Source organism: Haliotis rubra, unplaced genomic scaffold (genome assembly GCF_003918875.1).
Source record: "Haliotis rubra isolate DU_JTF1 unplaced genomic scaffold, ASM391887v1 Scf480, whole genome shotgun sequence".
In the NCBI taxonomy this organism is placed as follows: Eukaryota; Metazoa; Mollusca; class Gastropoda; order Lepetellida; family Haliotidae; genus Haliotis; species Haliotis rubra.
The window spans coordinates 312,146-335,120 of NW_025767169.1; the positions used below are offsets into that span (position 1 = coordinate 312,146).

The window sequence follows — 22,975 nt, forward strand, 5'->3', positions numbered from 1 at the left end:
AACATTTACTGGCAAACAAGGATAAGTTGGGCACCGACCTGACAATTGACCCATATTAGCATGTATGAGTGCCTCCAACTGGCGCTTGCCATTGTTAGCGAAGGGGCCTCAGGTTGTCCACGATCAAGTGTAGTGCGACTTGCTACACCGACGTGAGAGTCTTATGAGCAAGGCGTGTGCAGCAACACGTGGAATCAATTAGTACATAGTACCAGTAGTACATAATACACAATTTCAGTGGAAGTTGTCAGAATATCTGAACTTAGCAATATTAAAGTTATACAATGACAGTCATATATATTCCAGTTTGGACAAAATCCAGGGACTGACCACATGAGCATCAATCATCGCCAATAGGATACAACTACATGCACCAGTGAAGTGGGCCAGCCTCACCACTCAAACCCCTTACTTCATACTAAGTGCTTGGATCTCACTGAAGTATATACTATATATTTCATGATTATATATACCTATATAATCTTGTTACAAATCATGTACTCTGGATCAAACACAAAGTACCCAAACATTCTTTACAAAATGTTTTCAAATAAAAATGTTACCTTAGTGCATCTTCTCGGACTGTTCTTTGAGGGGCAAAGCAAGCAATTGCCCACACCCTTATCTCAATGCCGCTGTAGAACTGTTTGCCCCTCATGTCCCAGACTCCCTGGTTTGGCACAGCCTGAGCTTTGGTCTGTACAACAGAGTGTGGGGGTTAGACACTGTACACTACCACAGAGGAATAACTCTGTAAAGGTGGCTGTAGGCAGTTTTTATGTCAAATCATTTCTGGTTTACTGTTTTCAGGAATAATTACTATTTCAAGCCATCAAGATCATCGGAGCTTAACCTCATAAAAGCTTCAAAATTGGAATAATGATTCCACTTGAAAAAAATTCCCCTCAACATCAAGCCACATGTTGAGGCAAAAAAAGTGCCCAAAACAAATATCCTATTTAAAACGTTCAAGCTCGTCCACAAATTCCATCAGCCACCTTGACATTAACACTGGACAACTGACTAAATTTATCAACAGAACTACAGAATATTTAACAGAATATTAACTTTCACTTTTAGCTCAAAAGGTTATGTTCATTTAAAAGCATTAATTTTAAACAGCATAACTACTAATTAAATCAAATACATGCAAATGATTAATTATTAATAAAGCAAATACAATGCAAACTAAATCAAGCATATATTGTCTTTATATTGCCTCCAACTGTCCAGAAAATTCTAGACTGTAACTCATTGGGTTTGATTTTATTTCTCCTTTATAAAGCATATTTAATAGGATTCTGTAGGCATGTGCAAGCAATAACTGTTTATCCAGTTTGGTTGGTTGTTTCACTATTCTGTATCTTGTGGCATGCATGCTTGGCGATAGAGAAGTCAAGATGGACTCCAGCATTTGTCTTCCGTGTCGTCCTCCTTACCCGGCCTCCATATTGTAATTTCGGTGGATTGAGTACTCTCCCTTGAACATCGACCATGGTGGGATTAATGTTGATGCCGAAAGTTTGAAGGTAGGTGTCAGCCATGAAATTAGCTTTCCGAACCTGAGCAATCAGATGGGGTAATAATTTTGGTAAAAAAATAGGGAGGCATTAGACAACACACGCCCTGCATAAACAACCAACAAGGACTTTACACAAACCTCATGTCCAACTTGTCTTCATAAATCATAACACAGGTGCAATGACTGCTGGACCCATATTCCGCAAAGTGATTTTAGTACTACAAGCAAATTAAGTCTATGTTAAAGAATAGGCACTGAAGGGATGTAGCACCAAGTTTCCTTTGCGGAACAGGATCCAGTTGAAGACAACAGTTGGGTTTTGATGGTTCACCCTGTTTGCATAATGTTCTTGATGGTTTGTGTTAGGCATGTAGGGAGAAGGTTTGGCCTACCCGTCCGCCATACTGTAACTTAGGAGGCGTGAGGATGCGACCTTTGACGTCGGTCATTTCATACTGAACTGTGACCCCAAAGGTTTGTAGGTAGGGATCATTGTTGAAGTCCGCCTTATAAACCTGGTGGGAACACCGTCAGACATACATTCCCTCTATCATGCTTGGTAATACAAACAATTCACATCCGCAGCCCCAGTTATGTACTGTGCATTCGTTTCCTTTTTTTCTTTGACACTTTCTATGACTCCTTTCATTTTGATTTGAGACAGTCATCCAACTGTGTTTTGAAAAAGATACTGATCGATCATTACTGTCGAAAATGAGTGGTTCAATTTTGGATAAAACTGCAAGAATGATACATGTAACATGATAGAGGGATATTACAATCAATAGTCAATCACTCTCGCTCTCTGCAGCATATAAATGAGAAATCACTTTCCTCAGATTTGTTTTCACTAATTATGAATTTGCAATACAACTATGGACAATATATGATTCTTGTCAATATACATTACATTGCAGCATTTGAAAAATGGAGTCTCCTGACAATACTTTTAACATGTTAGTGAATAAATTTCAGCAGATACTAAAGAAGATTTTAATAAACCCAAACATTTTGAAATCTTGACCATAATTTTATGTTTACAAGAAATGCAGAGTTCACACACACTTTCATTCCAGAAATATAAAAAGATGAGAATTAAACAAATACTAAGATATTCTGAAATGAAACATGACAAATCTGAATTTTTCAAATTGAACTAATTTCAATCTTATTAAAACTTTGAATGTTAAGTTCATGTTATGCTCTTAAAACATCCTTCAAAATGGAATATGCAGCCATATTGTGTTCAATGAAAACAATCATCTCTTAAAGGTTTGATTAATGTAATGAATGAAGTCTCTTAGATTCATGTACGGATTCTATATATGTTTACATACACCAGAACACAAATACATTTACAGTGTTGGCAAGTCAGAAAATATGCAGACTGATAATACTTTACAAAATGTATGCATTTAGAACAACTCACAAGACTGTTGATTTCCTTCTCCCTGTCGGGTGCAGAACGAGCTGTAGCCTGAAGGGCAACACAAACATGTTAGTGAATAGATTATATCACATTTGAGTTCTATATCATATCTAACTGCCGACATTAGTGCCAAATAGTACTTTTTATCACATCCAACAGATCATCACAGAACAATATGTAACAACTATGCTGGGATTATGGATTACAGTTGGTTTCCAGTTCATGGCTCAGTTGTAATCAATGGTTTACCTAGTTTAAACTTGGTTATTTATAAACTGCCATCATACACTTGGACTGAGTTCAGCATAAACAAATAAAAAATTGTGAATTACTGAATAGCAAGAAGATGAATGTTTGCATAAACTGTAAAGTGCTGTTGTCTTGAATATTTCTTCAATCTCTTAAAGTCTTAAGAAGCATTATTAAACTGTTTTAAACTACTCTTGCTGAAGTACATAGAACCCACTGATATCACTAGTAATACAAGGATGTACCGTTTCCCTTTGATGTTTCCCATAAAGAACTCATAGGATACCACAATACAGCATTCATAAGCTATTTTCTTTAGACACTGATGATCAAGTGCTTATTGAATATTAATATATAAATATCAGCATCAGCTGAACATATTTACAAGATCTGTGATATCAGAAGATTACAAATGAAGTAATTGTCGAAAACATTCAAATTTTCTTGTGTATAAAGCACAAGTGAGTATCATGTGCACCCATTTATCCTCGCGTTGAGTTTGGGGAAACACCTTATTTTTATGTGATAGTCAAAAACTACATCGTATCGCTTCAGGTAAAGGAACAGAGGATAAATTTGGTCAGTGAAAAAGTAAAACAATTCAATTAAAACTTAGGTTGACAGGATGATTTACAATATCAGCTGTATTTACTGTTGTGCAATGCATTTTTTTCAAATAGAGATATCAAGATTATTAAAAGTAATTTTCTCATGAAATAAGCCAGATATAGTTCACAGATTTACACACATTCAGTGTTCTGCATCTGAATCAGTTACAAACCACCTATTATAGTAACTGAAAAACATTTTCACGTAATATTCAGAAGAAAGTATATCTGAAACTATCATTTCAACAGTAATTAATATATATCAGTCCTTTGGTCTAATGCTGGTTAGCATTTACAATGGAAGAGATTGATGAATCATAGTTCGACAAGCTTTTCTGTATGTTTTATGTTGAACAGTATTATTTTTCCTTTGGGTAGGAAAATAATCCCAACTCATTGTGTGTACACATCACTCACCAAGAAGGGCCCACAAGAAAATATGGTATATAAACAATATGGCATGTTTGACTAACTTTAGAATCCTACTAAGGAACTGCTGTAATATGGAAACAAAGCATAAGAAAACAAAAGGCATGAGAATGCACATATGGCCACACAATAACAGTGCCATTTTCTCGACATTCTCATTCCTATATAGCAACACACGCATGAGGCAATTAAACTCACTAGGCTGTGAAGCGAAAACAGACACACAAAGCATGTGCATCACTGACACACCTCAAAACAAACTCTACAAAAATACTTATCCAAGACAAATAATTTGGGCAAGATGGCTATCCAAGGACCTGGCAGGGTTGGAGCTAGCACCAGGTTCAAATAAGGTATTGCTACATACAGCATGCCAACTGAGGCATGTGGAAAACATGTTTCTTGTCCATGTTCAGAATGGTTATGTCTACAGTTTTGATGCAAACAAATAAAAACAAAACAAAACAAAAAAACAACCAAGATGCACCAAATACTATGGAGACATAGTATTGTGGATACTATTCCAACAACTACAGACTTAATGCACTGTGAAGACCTAGTGTCTTGCCTGAGTGGAACATAGCAACTGTGCTGCTTCTTCCCAAGTGTTGCAGCTACCCAGCACACCTCACACACAGACATAATATCAGAACCAATGGGTAGACATTAAGGAATGAGGCTATATAGCATGAGACAACAAACAGTACTTTCCTGATAACAATGGAAAGATGGTCATGGTATGCTATTTCAGAAAGGAATCACAGATAGATAAGGACCACAAAGGATATTCCAGACACTGTCCTAAAACTATATACTATTATACTGTCAAAAACAAAACATTTGTCAAGATATGAAGTGATCATTGGCAGTAAACCGAGTGATGGTTGATTGCCTCATGTGTATGCTGTAGATAGACAACAACTTATTTGAGAAACCTTGATCATGGTTGAAGTCTGCAGATCAGTCAGTTTCTTGATACACCTCTGGCCACCCACGATATTGCATACCTGGAAAAGATTCACTTCATGAAGATCATATAGAAGTGAATACAAACATTAGTATCAGACAATGTTGCAGGATTATAACTATCCTGCCACTAAGGGACAAACATGGTAATCTTTAAACCCTACAATCACTGTATACCTGCGGTCATACTAGAGTTAAATTTTTTTGTTTTCCTGTATGTTTAAGAGACAAGTTATTGCCTGAACAAAAATTCCCATGGGTGTTTTAAAGTTCAAAATATGTAAATTGATGCAAATCTATAAAAAATTAGAAAAATCTGAACCAAACTTTGCACTGCACCTCTTCTTAAGACAAAGAAGTTGTTGTTCTAATTCAGAATTTATCTTAGCCTGACAACCTATTTGACTTCCAGCATTAATGACAAAGAGCGTCTAACAGAGACAAGAGATGTATTTAGAAAACTGGGAAGAAAATAACTGCCAGAGCAACATAGTATGCAGTCATGTTTTACATTGTGTGTTCCAAGGTAACCTTGATATTCAAGGTCAGTTAAATGCTAAAACTAGATAAAACTCTGCAGTCAATGAAGTCTGATTTGGTTTTACAGGAGTAACAATTCATTCATATTTAAAGAATCAGACCCAGTTTGATTATCATTGCAGTCCACACAGCAGATAAACTCACTTCTAGAGGGAGGTAGGTGTGTTTCTGTTCCTGTCCTACTTGCAGGCAAGGTAAATGGGGGTACCTGCAATGCATACAAACCACAATTCACATATGTTCATCTCTATAGTACCACATTGATTCCATAAGGCAAACACTTGACTCACTTTAAACTTATGCATACACTTTCCAACTCACAGTAATTTAGACAAGTTAGATTTGATTTGGTTGAGTTGTCATTTAATGCCGCACTCAACAATATTCCAGCTATATGGCGGCAGTCTGTAAGTAATCAAGTCTGGACCAGACAATTGTTATTGTTATGAGAGTGTGTATTTTTGTAATTTGTAATAACATTGATTCTGTGATAGTTATTATAGGTCACAATGATTAAAGTTTTGAGTGTGGGTTGCGGCTCACATCTTGCATCATGTATGTTCAATGGCAATAGTATTTTTCAGTGGTACTCCTTTTTGATAGCGCTTCAAAGTTGCCTCCCTTGGCTTTATTTTGTTTTGACTTCTGGTCGTATGTTTGAGAAAATCGCCTAATGTTCTGAGTGGATAGTGATCCTGCCTACCTTTACTAGAATGCTTGAGAACTGTGTAAGAGGGATATAAAGGCTGGTTGTTGCGCTGTGCAGCGGGACTAACACACAGACTTTATTACATGAGAGGATTTGTGTACATCTGACCGTGCTCGTCTATATTCAACACATGTCATTGTAAACAACCTTCAATCAGTATATCTGCTCTCACTGTAAATGTCAAGACTCTGTTGACTTGATATCTTATATTTGTGACCCAATATTATAGATTTGTGACTCAATTGCATTGTACTAGATATCTGTATTGTCATTCCTTGTAGCTTTCTCATTTTTTGTTCAATATATTATTGAATATTTTATACTTGTCTGTGTTCTATTTTGCTAGTTCAAAGGGGACTCAAACCTTTTGTCACTGCAATTTATTAACCGTAACAGTCCAGTGATCAACAGCATGAGCATCAATCTACGTAATTGGGATACGATGACGTGTCAACCATGTCAGTGAGGAAGGTACCAATGTTGACTTCACGTTGGCATGCAACCATTCTTTACATGTGACAGTTTGCCAAAATGATTTGATGCATGAACAGGAAGACTGGTCATGTCATGTGCCACCAAAATTACAGCGAGCAAACTGAGAGGTTATTGGTAATGTCCACTTACTGCAGTCTCATTTTGTATCTCTCCATGAAGTACCTGGCCACAGTACACTCAATAGTCTGTCCAGAGTCCAGCTGTAGAGGGAACCTGCAACACAAGCACATACACTGTATGCCTGAACCCTTCACAAACCAAACTCGGTACACAGGTGTCAGTTCCATGTTTACTTACCAGTTCTTGCTGCACCAGTTGCTATATGGCTGAAATAAAGCTGTTGTGAAACAAGACTCACTCACACAGCACAACATTCTGTATCTGCTTCCATTACATCTGCATAACCCTTACTATATTCACTGGGGTTTTACAAAATTTAAGCAGGAATGAAATTAACCTTCCATTAGACCCATTCTTGAGTAGTCTTTTTCACAAGAAGTTACTGTAGAATGAGAGCAAAACATAAGACTCTAAATGGTAGGTATGGTGTTTTTAACCTTATGGGTACAAAGGAAAATGAACTGAGTAGGAAAATAACTGATGAATATCGATCAGGGAGTGTCGCCAGGAGTGAAATCCACCTGTTCACTTCACTTTTATCAAAACATAACGTACATTTTGTTTCATACAAGTGCACTAATTTACATTTGGGAGTGGCAGAATGCCCAAAATTCTCAGTGAAATATTATTCCTCATAATTTATATATCTTTATCCACCATTTTATAATGTTTAATAAACTCTTCATCAAAATGAAAAAACTTTTCTGAATAAATATCCTTCTCCAAGAAATATAAATCTATAAAGTTTTAAGGAACTCTCAACATTCAATCTGTATCAAACCAGACCTCAAGAGTGGTATTCACACATTCTATAATGGAAGAACCATCCAACAGAATCAGACCATTCCTATAACAGAAAAAAACATAATGTAGAATTTCAGTTTACCAATGTTGCCTATTTGGTAAATCCTCAACTTACGACTGTGTCTGAGCAGGTCTTCTTGTGACATTACAAACTCTGTACTTCCTCCTCATGGTGCCACAGTGGGTGATCTCTACCTTCAGACCTGTGCCAAAGCCAACAGTTTTCAATTGTAAGTTGCAGGTATATATCTCAGACTTACAAGAATGATATACATCATTCCTAACAGTACATTCTGACAGCTAAAGGTTCACAAAACGTATCAAGTCTACTCTAACAACCAAAAAATAATAATATAAAATGACCTCAATTTGCCATAACATGCCTTCAAGTACAAAAAGAATCTGAAAAATAAATGTTCATACAATCTACGCCCATACATGCCAAAACAAAATTAACTGGGGTGCAAAGTACTGGGATAAAGAATTTCAACAAACGGTAGGCACGTTCAAGGAAAAAGTTTTGCAATAGGATTGTGGAAGTCAAGTTGCAGTATTAGTAAACTTGGCATCCGAAAATAAGTAAAACCAACTGTAGGTGCTGTAAAATTTTGATAATGTTAGTACTTTTACCGAAACAAAAGAGTTGGGAACAATGAGCTTTAGCATTCCCTTCGTCAAAGATAAAGTGATACCTTTGATTTCTTTGGTGAATTTGACACGTTGTGAATCAGTGAGGGGCCTTTTTTGTTCTCCGATATCTTGAATGTCGAGCACCTCACACATGAACTCAATGACGGGTTGAGCCTTGTAGAAGGCAGTAGCAGAGACTGGTAAACAAACACAAAGTGTGGTTATATAGGTCAATATGTGTTGGTCTTTCAAAATTATGAGAGTTACTGACTACAGTGACCCCATATGAATCTTGAAATTGTGAAAACAGCCATTTACTTCTATGTAAATAATACTTCTCAGTAAATAACACACCCTTGCGAGGCGTTACATCATGCAAGGGGACTTACTGGCTTATTCTATAATTTAAAATGGACATATGGTAAATACAGGAATAAATCTTTGACCTGTCACATAATATTAAGTGAGAGCTTAGATGGTCCACCTGGCTTGTTAGGATGAGAGACTCCTGACATCACAAAATGCACTTCCTGACAACATACCATCTATATTGAGCATCATCTTCCAGTGGGATGGACGTACACTCTGATGGAAACCAAACCACACCTCTCGACCACCACCCAGTGGGTGTTCATACCCTTCTGGAGGGGAGAAGAATGACCTTCCTACGGGTGTATATCTGTGGGTTAGAACAAAACGTGAAGTCAGTCAGTTTCAAAAGCCTTAAAAAAGTAATCATTTTAATCCACAGAAAATCTTCATGTCTTGCAGTAACTCTCAAAGGCATAAAGCTGATTCTGTAGCATCTCCACAAAGTAGCAGGGAAAAGAAGATAACCTAACCCCCTTCCACCCCAAGACATGAAACAATAAAACACTGAAATTTACCCATACTATACTATTTAAGTGTAAAATTCCCATCCTTGGCAACATTTAAGTCATGTTTGAGTTTATTACAGATCTCATAAAATGACTTTAACATCTGAAACCCATCTTGCATACATAAATATTTTCACAATTCCCTGAATATATTCATAATACAATTAATACTACTACCAATAGCAGCCTAGTAAAAATGGTACTTACTTCATGCTTGGTAGGTGTCTCATGACGACATCGAGGGCCTGTATGGCATCAAGGGGTATCTGCTGTGTGCGTCCCTCCAGGGCCTCCTCCAGTAGATAGAGACTCACCTGGGCTACCCACTTGATGGCCACCTTGAACACTCTGTCTCGACCCTCACCTGGAAGTGTTACCTCCAGCTCCACCTGGACAATAAGTTAGTGTGATCATTCATGCCTTAAAGAATGAATTAATCCTAGGGTGTCGCAAGGTGCATGAAATGATTTTTTCCTTCAAAAAGTGGAGAAGTATTTTTTAAATAGTAGTCAAGCATGGAACGAGTCGAGTTCTGAAAAATAAAACCCTTAGCACCAAAAGAAGAATTTGGTAGTTATAGTAACATGGTCCGGGTTAGATGACATCTTGAAAGCAGTGTTAAAACAAAATTTGTGCAACACTTTATGGAAGAAACATGTTATATTTAGGATTACACTTCCTAAGCAACAAGTGTAGGGACCACTCTCCAAAAGGCACTGAATATTCAGTATACACACGTACAGATTAATATCGTTCTTCAAACTGTTTAGTCTCTTTTAAACAAAGAGATATTCACAATATAGAGGATACTAAATGACCTTCTGTGTAATACCATTTTTATTAAAGGAGTTAATGATTTGGTATCCAACGAGTGAAAGCAAGTTTGATACTAAATCTTGCATGAGTTTGATAAAAATGGTATTTCACGGAAGCGAGTTTAGTATTGTTAATTATTACTCTCCTACATAAATTGATACAAACTACCTGCAGTGTGATGGCTCAGCTTTCCGCGAGTCAAGCAAGGTCTAATACTATTGTGACAGAGGTGTTAGCTTTGTGTCGTCATGACTGTAAACCATTGTGAGGTCATATGTCCGGCATCACGCGATGTTATCACACAATGTGTAATAAAATTGTAGGCTTATTAAACAGTGATATCTTCATTGGATGAATAATAAAGCAAAGTAACACAACTACCAATACACTGTTCACCGTGGTTACACATATTATGACCATGTCTGTTTTACCTTGTCTCTGCCAATAGGCAAAGGGTCCCTGCTGTATAGGTTCTTTCTGCCATCAAACACTGGCTTGACTCCAAGGAAGATCTTCTGACTGTAGCACTGGACCATGGTATCAATAATCTCCCTGCAAAGTATACGCTCCTGCACTACATGGGAATCATGCTTGGTAAGTAGGTAATATCCGGGTGTAGTAATAGTGAGTGAGTTTAGTTTTACGCCGCACTCAGCAATATTCCAGCTATATGGCGGCGGTCTGTAAATAATCCAGTTTGGACCAGACAATCCAGTGATTAACAGCATGAGCATCAACTTACGCAATTGGGGCGTGAAGATGTGTCAAAAAAGTCGGCGAGTCTGACCACCAGATATCACCAAACATAAGAATCCTACCAGAGCAGCTAATGTATATTGTCATCAACAGCCGAACTGACACCCATGCCACTGCCATATTGAAATTCAGACTGAAACTACTTTGAACATTTGGGGTGCTGGGGTCAATCATGTCAAGTTTCAGCTTCACTTCTGAAATGGTTTCTGATATGATGTTGTTGTGATAGGAAATTCTTTTTGAAATAATAGAAAGTGTTGTTACAAGTGCCAAAGTAAAAACTGAAAACATATCACACAATATGGGACACGTCTCGAGTACCAACATTATGACATTTAGAAAACCAGCTGAGAAAGTTATTAGCAGTTCCATGATCAACATCATTTAACTATTATTAACTAATTTTAATAAACATAAACAATGCAAATAAAACCCCATATGAATTAGAACATTTGAGCACCAAAAACCACATTCCGAATTTCATTCCATTTGGAACCAAAATGGCATAGTAATGATCAAACGATTTTATCAATATGTGGTTGATTTTGAACTCTTAATCAAATCGGGGTTTCATCAGTGATTGGAACAAGTTTGTGGAGTTTCAGTTTCATTTTTCACTATAGGTTTCTGAGACGAATGTGTTACATTAGCCCACAAGAGTTTCAGTGTATCTTACCTATTAACCCTTCGTGGACATTTGTCTGGTGTAATTGAGACATCATAGTGGTGGATGAAGCCCTTTGGTACTCGAACCTGGAAGTGGTTTGCTCTCAGAAGGATGGCACGGCCCTCAGATCCTACTCCGGGTCTTGGTGGACATATGAAGTCAGATGTTAAGGGAGGCTGAGCGACAGGTGGTGGAAGCTGCTGCCCTGGTGGTAAGATGGCTGCAAGGAATGACACCAGTTTACACAGCTTTATATTACCAGCGCAGCTTCATCTTGGCCATTATTTCACAGGAACCTTTTTCAACAAAAATGAGTAGCAAAAAAAATAATTTAAAATACACAAAGAGTAATATTTCAGCGTTCAACACATCCACAAGTGTAATACTCGGGAAACTTGTAAAAGTGACAAGGACAAGAAGTTTCCCCCAAAATAACTTTGTCATATCACCGAGGTTGAATAAATGTTCTTCCAGGCAGCAGTTGGCAATGTGCAGATGTATGCCTCGGAATCTATTCAACCCATGAAATTCATATCTACACCTTAAATGCAAATACATAATGGCTTGGGGTGTTGTCTTTAATCTGCTTACAAAAATATAATCCACATATGTCTAATACCATGCCTGAACACTGATGTTGCAAAGTGTATTCTTCATGTCATTACAGCGTAAATAACTTACGCTCTTGCATGGGTGGGAAGGGGAACTGGATAGGTGGTCCAGGTTGACCTGCAACAGACAAGAAGCGATCAACACATGTCCGACACACACCATCATGTCTACAACTAAGTTCCAGCCAGGAACACTGGCACAGATCTGCAAGAGCAAGAAAACATTGCAGTCATTAAACCAAGAGTTTAGGGCTTGTTGTACGATAGTAAACTTACCTCTAACGGGAACTAGACTTGAGAAATGAGACAGGCCAAGACAACTTAAGTGCTAGAACAACAGTATGCTCATACCACTTTCACCATGTAGTAGTGTTGGGAATTGGTTGAAATCTCACAATTGATGATTGCTTCATTACCAACGAACAATCATCGAAAAAACTTGGTTAGCGTCATTTTTCAGAGTTTCCTATCAAGGTTGTTATTGCAGAAAAGTATAACATGATGCAACTTGTTACATTAAAGTGATAACTAATATATCATGAACATAAACTTCCTGGAGTCTTAGAGAAATATTCAGTCATGACTTTTCGGCTAGTGAAGTGAGTTTTCTAACATGTTTTCAGGCCCTGACAACTTCTAAGATATGTTCCATTGTCAAGTATTTCAAAGACTAAAACAGTAGTTCCAAAATCGTTTCTGTTCGATTATGAGAAAATGTGATCGATTCCTTGGTGGTTTGGTTACTGCGACCAATCTTCGATTATTTCAATTAATCGGAACACCACTACCATGTAGACCAATGTAACAGTTATGAAACACCTTGATTTAGATTAGTTCCACACTGTGCACTGAATACCACATCTAGACTGTGGAGCAGCCCCACTTTTAACATGTCCATAAATATCATGCACATGGATTGGAGTCACTGCAAAAGTTTTGAATTCAGGATAAAATCAATTCTAGCAGATGAACAGTTTTCCCCTTATTTGCTTGGAAGGTGACTGATTCACAATTTAGAATTGATACAGTCCCTTCACTTTAACCTGAATAACTGAGATCACACTTGATTCATCGCTAAGATTTTGCTGTAAGATGCTACACAAAACATATGTCATATAGTCGTTTCAATGGTTTCAGAACCAAATTGTTCAGAGTTAATGAAAGACCTTGACATTTGAAAGTTAATAATTGTTCTGTTTCCCATGCAATCACATGAGAAACTTTGGCAAGATTCAAATTTGGTCATACACTTATCTTCTAACATGTCTAATAGGCATATTAAAGCATGTATTTATTTTGTTTTTGATACGAATAAAGGACAAGCACAAAATGCTAGGTATCCCCAAATCAGAAACTGGGAAATGAACACTGTTCAATTTATATCCGTACTGCATTTGATAGAAATGATCCAAAATGGAATCAAATGAAATGGTTCCCATGCCCAAAGACCATATGTTGTGAAAGATATAAAACTTCAAGACATCCAGTATAAAAGCTTTCCAAAATTGTTATTCATGATCACTGATCATAAATGATCTATCTCCCTGAATGCTGGCTGCCCAACAACTGCCTTACGTCAACCTCAATCGTGGAAGTATTTAGAAGACAGTCAACACAATGATGTGCATTTGATCACTTAGAAAAGAATGTAACCCGTTAATGAAGATGCCAGTTCTTGTCTCTTGCTTGTCATGAATTTATTTTTAACTGAAAACATGAAGGTTAATGATTAATGATCATGGCTCCAAGACAGGTTCAACTGTACTTCAGAACTGTTACACCTGCAACAGGAATCCATATTAAGCATATGAACGAATTCAAACATACAGATCATAGTAATAAAGATTTGCTCAATTCCAAAGGATGAAATATGCCCATCCTTAACAATGCTTCTTCCAACTCCAATGACACACTTAATTTACATTTAAATACTCCAGAATTCTTCTCACTGAAACCACTGACATACACTACTAAATTGGTTATGTTCATAAATTTGGAAAAAGATTCATTTAAAAATTGTAATAAAATCCAATTGTTTTCTCTGTTAATATCTAAATAAATATTTATAAGGATGAAAAATATATCCCTCACATGTTAGATTGTCATAAAGTACTTGAATACTATATCCTGAGTCCGGACCTAGCAAAATTCCTTTTGAGCTAATAAATTTGGCAAAATGACCATATATTCATGATTTAGCTTGGTTGACATTTATGCCAAAACATAAGTTTGCATTAGTACATCAGGACCTAACCTTTTAGCATGAATTCCATGGCCATAACTTTAAGACTACACAATTATATGACATTCATATTCTTGCACTAATGTATTCTACATAAATTATACTTTTAACAAATGACAATGTTCCCAAACACATAACAAAAACAGAACATTTGAGTCACACCACCCCTTACTGGGATCTGAATACAAAGCAAACTAAGCCAGCACCTGTTGGCTGTGCAGAGTGTATAATATTGTTTGTACCTAGATGTGTCGGATTCCAATTTCCTTTAACATCCAATGGGTCTGGATGATCTGGGTGAGGTATTGGCGTAGATGAGAGAGACGATTGAACTGAAAGTAGCAAAGTTCACACCTACTTGTATTACAAATTTGGAAAATCAGAATGCAAAAAAAAAAAAAAATCGATTTGGGTTAATGTTACTGGGTGCTTAGAACACACATGTGCACGACTTTGAAAGTGAAACGTTTTTGCTTTTGCATTTTTTTAATGCAAAATGGTGCGGTTAGTATACAAAATTCACTAACCAAGATTCAGTTGTTGACGGTTTGAATCAATTTTATTATTGAAACATTTTCAAGGGTTATGATATTAAAAACATTACAAAAAAAACAAAAAATCCACGCTGATGGTCATCTCAAAATAACAATTTGTATCAACAACATTTATTGAATGAAATTAATGATATGACGATATGAAATGATCCAAATGATGACTTTATGTGATGTCTTATTAATCTTAACAATGGAGGTTGGACAACACACAAACTATGTGTATGTGACCACACATAACTGCATGCAACCATGCAAAACATAAAACACTGTGCAAAAACAGATTTAAAAGAATATCAAACTCAACAGTCAACACAATTTTATTTTCAAGTCACTAATATTCAGTATAATGACATCTTTTTCAAAATGTCAATGTTGCCTAACTTCTATCTGCATTCTCAGGGTCCCTTTTCCCTTAGTCAAAATGAAAGAACACTACCTGTCCTGTGGTATAAATAATACTCAGGGCAATCGCCATAAAGTGATTGTAGTGCAAAGTAAATCTAAACTTCAACTTACAACAGTGCTATGATCGCTTTGAAGAACATGGCTCAAAAAGATTCTGATTCCCTGAAGCTGAACATGCTAACATTAACTAATGCTGACACCATAAGGTGAATTGACTGAATATTAAAATGTTAAGTTATGGTTCAGATACATGGCCCTGAGACCAGTACTGTTGAGAAACGGAAGACCATCAGAGCGATAGAAGTTGGCACTGGTCCTTTAGTCCTTGCCTATCTGTCCAGTATCTAATGTACCAGAAGGACTAGAAGAAATATGCCATTAAGGTGTTTTGCTACCAGTTATCATCATCAAGACTATAAATGTTTCTATCGCTGCCACCTGTACTTTTCTTGGGATCAAAGAAATAGGCACATGGTTATCGGATTCACTGCAAAATAAACAAATCCTCAAACTGAATGATCGGACCAGGTCCAGCAATGCTGTGATACAAGCATGTTGATGGCAACATTGCACAGGCAAGCTTCTGTCTGCAAAGTCACTAATTAAAGGCCTTCTAAGTATGACAATAGTATAAGTAAAATATGCCAGTTAACAAACACAAATAAGCACGTCTCAAATCAAACAGTTAATGCAAGAACTAAAAGCAACAATGAATGAACCAAACATGGCAACTAAAGTGAACTGAATAAAATATGTTGACATCATGCATTTCATTAAGCACATGTGGAACCCATTAAGTGGTGGATCACCACAAAATGGCAGAACTCAGAATTATATAAGTTCATACTAAATAACCATCAGTATTCTTTCAGATTCTTTGTAAAAATGTCACAATTACATGTGCTACGAACTTCACATACACACACTAAACTAACCGAAGTACTCGACCCAAATTTTTCAATGAACAAAACTGATACCTACCGTTGAGCTGTGGACTCAGAAAAGGAGAAACACCTTTAAAAAATTAAAATAAAGAGAATCAAACTCTGTTCGATTTGAAAGATTAGAGAAGGGGATGTCTTCATGAAAGTCCCGGGGCCTGTTTTATTGGTAAATTGGTTTCCATTCATAATTCCAGTCAATAATTTGTTCCATGAAAGGCTTTCAGAATATGTGGTCAAATAGGTCAAGGTAAAAAGGGAAGTAACTCTTAAACTTTCATGAGTTCTGCCACGCAGTGAAGTCACATGACATTAGTGATTGATTTATTACTACTTCAAAATTAACACTACAGTTAGATGTCTGAAGCCTGAAGCACACTTACACATGCCAATGCAAGCTGAAGAAGCATTAATGTTTGCACTCTCCTGGCCATAGTCAGCTAATATCAGTGAAAGAGCAGTGGATGGGAGTGATGCAGTTTCAGCAGTAAGCATACAATGATGATGAAATGTATAGAAATATAGGGACACCGAACCACCAACTATATGAAACTTATGTCACAAAAGGACTTCAAAAACAATGTTCCAACAGCATGACAAACAAATTACCTTCCAAAATAATGATATTTAAAGTGCACAATGTAATGAGGCCTAACAAAAATATGTTGCTTTACCACAACAACCAGCAATATTCCAGCTATATTATGGTGGTCTGTAAACAATCATGTCTGGACCAGACAATCCGGTGACTGACACAAAAGCGAGTACCACTAAAAAAAGTGTGGTTGAAACCTTAAATTTGGGTCTGGTAATTGGAACCACATGAAAACAAGTTCTCATTCAGACTTATTACATAATTCTGACCCTTCCTTCATGTACATGCATGGTTACATGCTCAACATGTTCTTTCAATGTGAAACTTAAAGTTTAAGTTAAGCTTAGTATTACCATGTACCTGACGCCCTTGTCAAACTTTCCGATTTTTGTAATGTATAATCATATTTCATTGACGTAAACAAAAACATTGTTAACTTCTGATTTCTCACTTTGTCAAACAGTGTGAACATTGATGTGAAGAATGAGGAGAGATGAATACGGGTGATGTAAAAATATGTTATTTCAAGATGACAACACTTTCACCATGTGGTGATATTCTCAAACTGCATTTTAGCCATCTTACAGTATTTTTTGTGGTCAATAATTTCAAATATTGTACTCAAGACTACGACTCTTATCAGTAGCCTCAAGCATCAGTCCTGTAAACATAGTTTGGAAACTGATCCCACAAAATGACCTTTGTAAGTCACTGTTGAGGCCAGGTATAGGAGTTGTGGCCAGTCTGATCAAGTAAGCCTTGTGGAATGGGGACATATTTAAAATTATGTGAAAATAATTTTGGGTACAAAATCGGGCTAGTATGTTAAATGGTTCAGCACAGAGGATGCCTGGTTTGTACACTAAAGCTTACAATCCTTGACTGTATATCTGGACATTGATGAAACAAAAAGCATTCTTATCAAAGTAAATTACATTTCTAGTTTGGAAAGCTCAAAATATAAGAATCCAGTCTAAGAAAATGGGCAACAATCTTGTTTCATTCTTTATTTGATAGTATACACTGGTAGTCACAACCATCATACATCAGTTTGCATAATAGAGACAAGCATCAGTATAAAGCATGGCAAGCAGACATGGTATTACTACAGAAGAAGCTGAAAACAAAACAGTGCAGGGGTAGAAACCAGTTCCCTTGAGTTTCCAACAGGATGATTAACAAGTCAATGACATGTGAATGCCTAAGATCAGTTGAGAGTCTGTAAAAATAAAACCTCATCCTGTTAAGCAAAGATTGTGTATTGTGCGTGTCTGAAAAAGAGGTGCAGTGTACACACATTCTGCATGTATGTCAACACAGTTTGCAGAGAAATTTCTCACATAAAAAATGAATGGGCATCATTATTAGCTCCCATTTCGGAAGACCAAAAAGAAATTGCAGTAAACGTGTAAAATTAATATTAAATACCTATCTATTCCAATACAGGGATGCAACTTTGCCCAGTCAATCTAATGCTACGGGCATCCTCCAGGGGGCAGGGGGGGACGTAGTAGAATTTTAGGCTTTTTACTTAGTGGGTATCCCTACTTATTGTGTTGGCTAAAAAATGTTACAGGTAAAGTTGCATCCCAGCAATATCTAATATCTTAGACAAAACCCTCATCGTGGCTCTTAGATAATGACAGCATCACATTGTCATCTGTTGACACAAGACACTTTAGTCAAGACAATAACCATGCACAATGTCCTGGTGTCATCTTAACCTGGATTAGCAAGTGTTAGATATGTCAGGACGAGTTGGAGCATGCCATAGGTCTGAACACTATTTTAAGACATCATGATAATTAGTGATGATGTACATAGGCCAAAGTGACTATCTGGGTTTTTTTAAAAGAAAGATAATAAGTTAAAGGTATCAGAAAATGAAAATAAAATGAACTACACTTTTGAACATGGATGGCTGTGAACACAAATTATACATCTCTTCTAAAGACATGCTCTAATGAATTAAATAGCATATCTTCTCAATGTCTAACCTGATTTCAACCCATGCACTATGTTGAAAGTTGTATTAAAACACATACAAGAATTGAGGTTAGTAAGAGATGATCGAAAATATTTGTTTCAGCATAATCAACATAGCTGTAGAAAACAATGTATGGTTCATGACCCATTTCAGGTTTGTCAAAAAACACATCATTGATAATGTGACAAATTGTCCACAACAATCGATGATCCTACAAAAAAGAAATGTCAGTCTGCATTTGCCAAAAAAATCTGACCTGCTTATGTCAATCATTTGCGTCGATTTGTGGTTTGAATTGAATTTCCACAACAAAGATTTACCTCGCTTACACAAACCCAACCATGCATTTGTGAAAATGATACAGTGAAGTGGTTGAAAAGTGGAATGTTTTGGGGGACACTGATAGTTGGCCATGAAGTTTAGTGCAGGAGTAGACATACTCCAATCTTTCTAAACACAGGATCATATCTAATTTGATGCAGAGCCTAATTATATCAAACTGACACAGATTTGTACATGTCAGACGTATTTTATGTCATGCACTGTTTTGGACATTTCATTACCTAACTGAAAGACAGTCTCTTTAAACAGGACTGCACAGGACAATAATTTTGTACCCCTGAGACTCAGTACAAAACACAAACTGAAGGGAAAAGGACAATTTTCTTAGACGAAGTCAAGTCTAATATAGAACAAACTTTATGGATAACAACTTCTTTTTATTCGTGATGCCACTCAAAGAAGAAGTCAAGTCTGGTAAATAATTATGAAACTAATGTTACAGAATGGTTATTACTGGAAACACTGGAACTGCCTTTGTATGTGTTATTGCAAATGTTCTTTTAGCTTCCCATAGCCATATTTTGAATAGTTTGAATGCTACTACATGATGTTCTTACCCAAAAAATGAAATATTGTTTTGTTAATGCAGAATGATTTATGGAAATATGTCGGAGTGAAATTTTCCGGAAATTGGCTGAAGGATTAACATATCTTATGGAAATGAATTGAAAGGTGGATAGTACCCAAAAGCATGTGACTAGCCTCAGACTACCAAGATTGCAATAGGAGCAGCACACTCATTTTCCTAAAACTTAAACATAATTTTCATTGTTAATCGTTCACACAAAGTGACGCCATTCAGATTTTTTTTCAATGTTCAATGCACTAAAATGAATTACAAGAACTCTTCAAAAGGATTTATTATAAGTGCAATCAACAAGATTGGGGAATTGGCTGTAGTTATCATTTTCAATTACTTATATACTCTAGCATGTGTCTTCTTGTATTGATAATGATACTGTGAAAAATGTCTGTCACTAATCATTGAAATATCACAATAAACAAAAATGTTTATTCAAATGTAGATGATGATCTCCTAAACATACTAAAACTATGACACAGCTTGTACCAAAAGCACTTCTGAATGCTACTTTTTGCTAAAGTATTCATGTTATTCCAACATTCATAACCTCATGGTCAGTAACAGGACACAATCATAACATTGTGCAAATGAAATTGACACCCATTAATACTACGATCAAGACGATTGAGGACACTTGCTGTTGAGACGTGCCCGCGAGTATATTGTTTACATTTCAGTTTTACGAGAAACACACTTTCTAATGTTTGATATGATTTATGAATACATGAATATTGATTAGTGTCCTGATCTTATCGATACTCACTCACTCACAAGAGAGATTGATCGACTAACTATTCCATAAATCGCTCCAGCACTCATGCATTAATTTCATTGTTTGCATACATCTTATTAGGTTTCCTATTAACATTTTCAAAAACAAATTGACAATGTAAAAATTTCAACCTTTTCCATATTAATACTTTGCACTAATGCCTGGGGTTCCTAACTAAATGCCTGTTATTAAGTTCCAAATGGCCAGTGAAATACTTCTTAATCAAGAAGGCCCTAACATTAGTTTTTACTACTGATTAAGGACATATGCTGTAAAAAATAAGGGAAACTTTTAACAGACTTGCTGCTAAATTCTTTAAACCATGCAATCACATTCTGAGTGAGTGAGTTGAGTTTTACGCCGCTTTCAGCAATATTCCAGCAATTTCACTGTGGCAATCACATTCTGAGGAAGTGTATCAAACTGTTTGGTTCTGAATAAGGAACCTTAATGGAAAACCATCCCCACTAAGAAATTCACAAACATTATGGGAAGTGCCATACCTTCCACAGTTGGCATGAACAATTAAAATTACAACCTGCCCAACTGTGAAAACAAAGCTGAGAACGTCGGCGTAAATTTACATGTATATCCCCTATACACATGTCTATTATTTATTATTTCAGTGCTAGAGTCATGAGTACATCTTGTAAAGACGACCACTTTACACCTAGTCCGCCTCGCCTCAAAACAAACGCAAAATGTACCACGATTTCACGAACAATTTATCACAAAAATTGGTTTGTCGTATTTTATTCGTTGGTAGTTAACTTGTGATAAAATTATTCGTTGTTTCCCAAGCGGTACACAAGTCTCGTTATAAATTTACTTCCAAGTTCGACTTTCAGCATCGGCCTCAACACCTTTGTCGCGAATGTGGCTGTGAATGCAATCATGTTCATGTGCTAGCACGTTTCGGGAAAAGGGCTGTAGATCTGAATTTATCCGAATTTTCAAAAATGCATTAACATTGTGATGAATATGTGTAAGGGCAAATGAATAATGCAAAGCTACCACAGATGTATTTCCGTCGATAATGCCAACCATAAAGAAATGTGAGGAGTCACCTAATCGTTTGTGTTTTCCGAGACTTGTTGGAATTCGACGACGAGAAAATCATAAATTCTGGTCTATATTCATTTATTGAATACCTTTCACACGTTACAACATATTTGAAAGCTTACCCTGTGGTGGTATGGGAAACATCTTTGCATGCTATGACCCAGTTCGCCGTGTATCGTTGTTAATTATCTGAGATATCGCCTCACCAACACCGGAATAGAAACAACATGGCGGCGGGACGAGTGCGAGATTCTGGGAGGTCACGAGCCTCGTTTTGAGCTTGAGGCAAGCGCTTCCGCGTTTACAGCTTGAATAACACAGGCGTGACTAATCCGCCCCGCACCCTCACGCGTTGACAATGTGTTGATTACTAGGCAGAATGATCAAATAATGAAATCACCATTGTTGATGTATAATTAAGAAAACTACGTAAAATATTGATTGCCTCAAACAAAACCCAACTCATTCATATGATTTTTTATTTATCTGAACTTCAACATTCGGATTTAGCTCCCCTGCCTATTAATGCGTGATCTATGGCTTTTACTAATGAACACAATGGTGACACACGTCGATGACATAATATTTGATTTGCGAACACGGTCGTTATCTCTTTAAGTCCCCTGGGGCTAAGTGCATGGTCAGTTCGAAGAGATGATAATGAAAGCGATAAGAAAACGAAAACAATTAACATTCAACCACCCTGTATTTAAATTGTTTGGTGTAGATTATGATCAGCTATATGCCTGTGGCTATTTATATATATCCAGAAACGTCTACCCTGTACAAAAAACCGTATTTGTGCTGTACACATGGTTTTAATATACCAAGACATTCTTTCAGAAACCCTCGAAGGTTTATAGGCAGAGACTTTAATGCACGGACAGGAACTAATGATATGATTTTGTTGATGATGAACAGAGCACATTGAAAATCTAAACCCAGGGGCGGATACAGCACCACCCCCACCCCTCTGCATCCGCCTATGAAACCCTCCACTGTCACATTGCACCCCTGATAAGTTTAATTTTCAACGATTCTGCCAATGAGGTCGTAAGCAATTTTGGTAAATGTTTTCTTGACGTATGTTTTCGACTGAGTATATAATATATATTATGACTGGACGATGTGGGTTTGACTCACAAATTGGAGATTTTACTTTTATATGCATCAGCGGAGCTAGTGTAAAAGTTTACACCATTTCTTCTGCAGCGCTAAAAATGACTCTGTAAATGACTTTTCAATGCCTTCTCTAATCGAATG

At 36.6% G+C, this 22,975-nt stretch overlaps 1 protein-coding gene across 8 annotated transcripts in view; it reads right to left on the minus strand.

The window, feature by feature from the left end:
- Positions 1–21,963, minus strand: part of LOC124291070 (protein argonaute-2-like) — a 37,239-nt gene extending 15,276 nt beyond the window's left edge. For 2 of the 8 annotated variants that reach the window (XM_046727972.1, XM_046727974.1), the window contains exons 1-16: positions 21,835–21,963; positions 16,412–16,444; positions 14,714–14,803; positions 12,300–12,347; positions 11,628–11,838; positions 10,627–10,747; positions 9,587–9,768; positions 9,044–9,180; positions 8,564–8,698; positions 7,987–8,086; positions 7,077–7,160; positions 5,888–5,951; positions 5,173–5,244; positions 2,952–2,999; positions 1,915–2,037; positions 564–697 (exon numbers count right to left, since the gene is read on the minus strand). In XM_046727972.1, coding sequence (XP_046583928.1) covers positions 564–697; positions 1,915–2,037; positions 2,952–2,999; positions 5,173–5,244; positions 5,888–5,951; positions 7,077–7,160; positions 7,987–8,086; positions 8,564–8,698; positions 9,044–9,180; positions 9,587–9,768; positions 10,627–10,747; positions 11,628–11,838; positions 12,300–12,347; positions 14,714–14,803; positions 16,412–16,444; positions 21,835–21,856 — 1,604 coding nt within the window. In that variant the 5' untranslated portion in view covers positions 21,857–21,963. Of the gene's footprint in view, positions 1–563; positions 698–1,439; positions 1,563–1,914; positions 2,038–2,951; positions 3,000–5,172; positions 5,245–5,887; positions 5,952–7,076; positions 7,161–7,986; positions 8,087–8,563; positions 8,699–9,043; positions 9,181–9,586; positions 9,769–10,626; positions 10,748–11,627; positions 11,839–12,299; positions 12,348–14,713; positions 14,804–16,411; positions 16,445–21,834 lie in introns of all 8 variants that reach the window. The other 6 variants (XM_046727976.1, XM_046727975.1, XM_046727973.1 and 3 more) reach the window with 6 other exon arrangements.
- Positions 21,964–22,975: the final 1,012 nt, after the last annotated feature.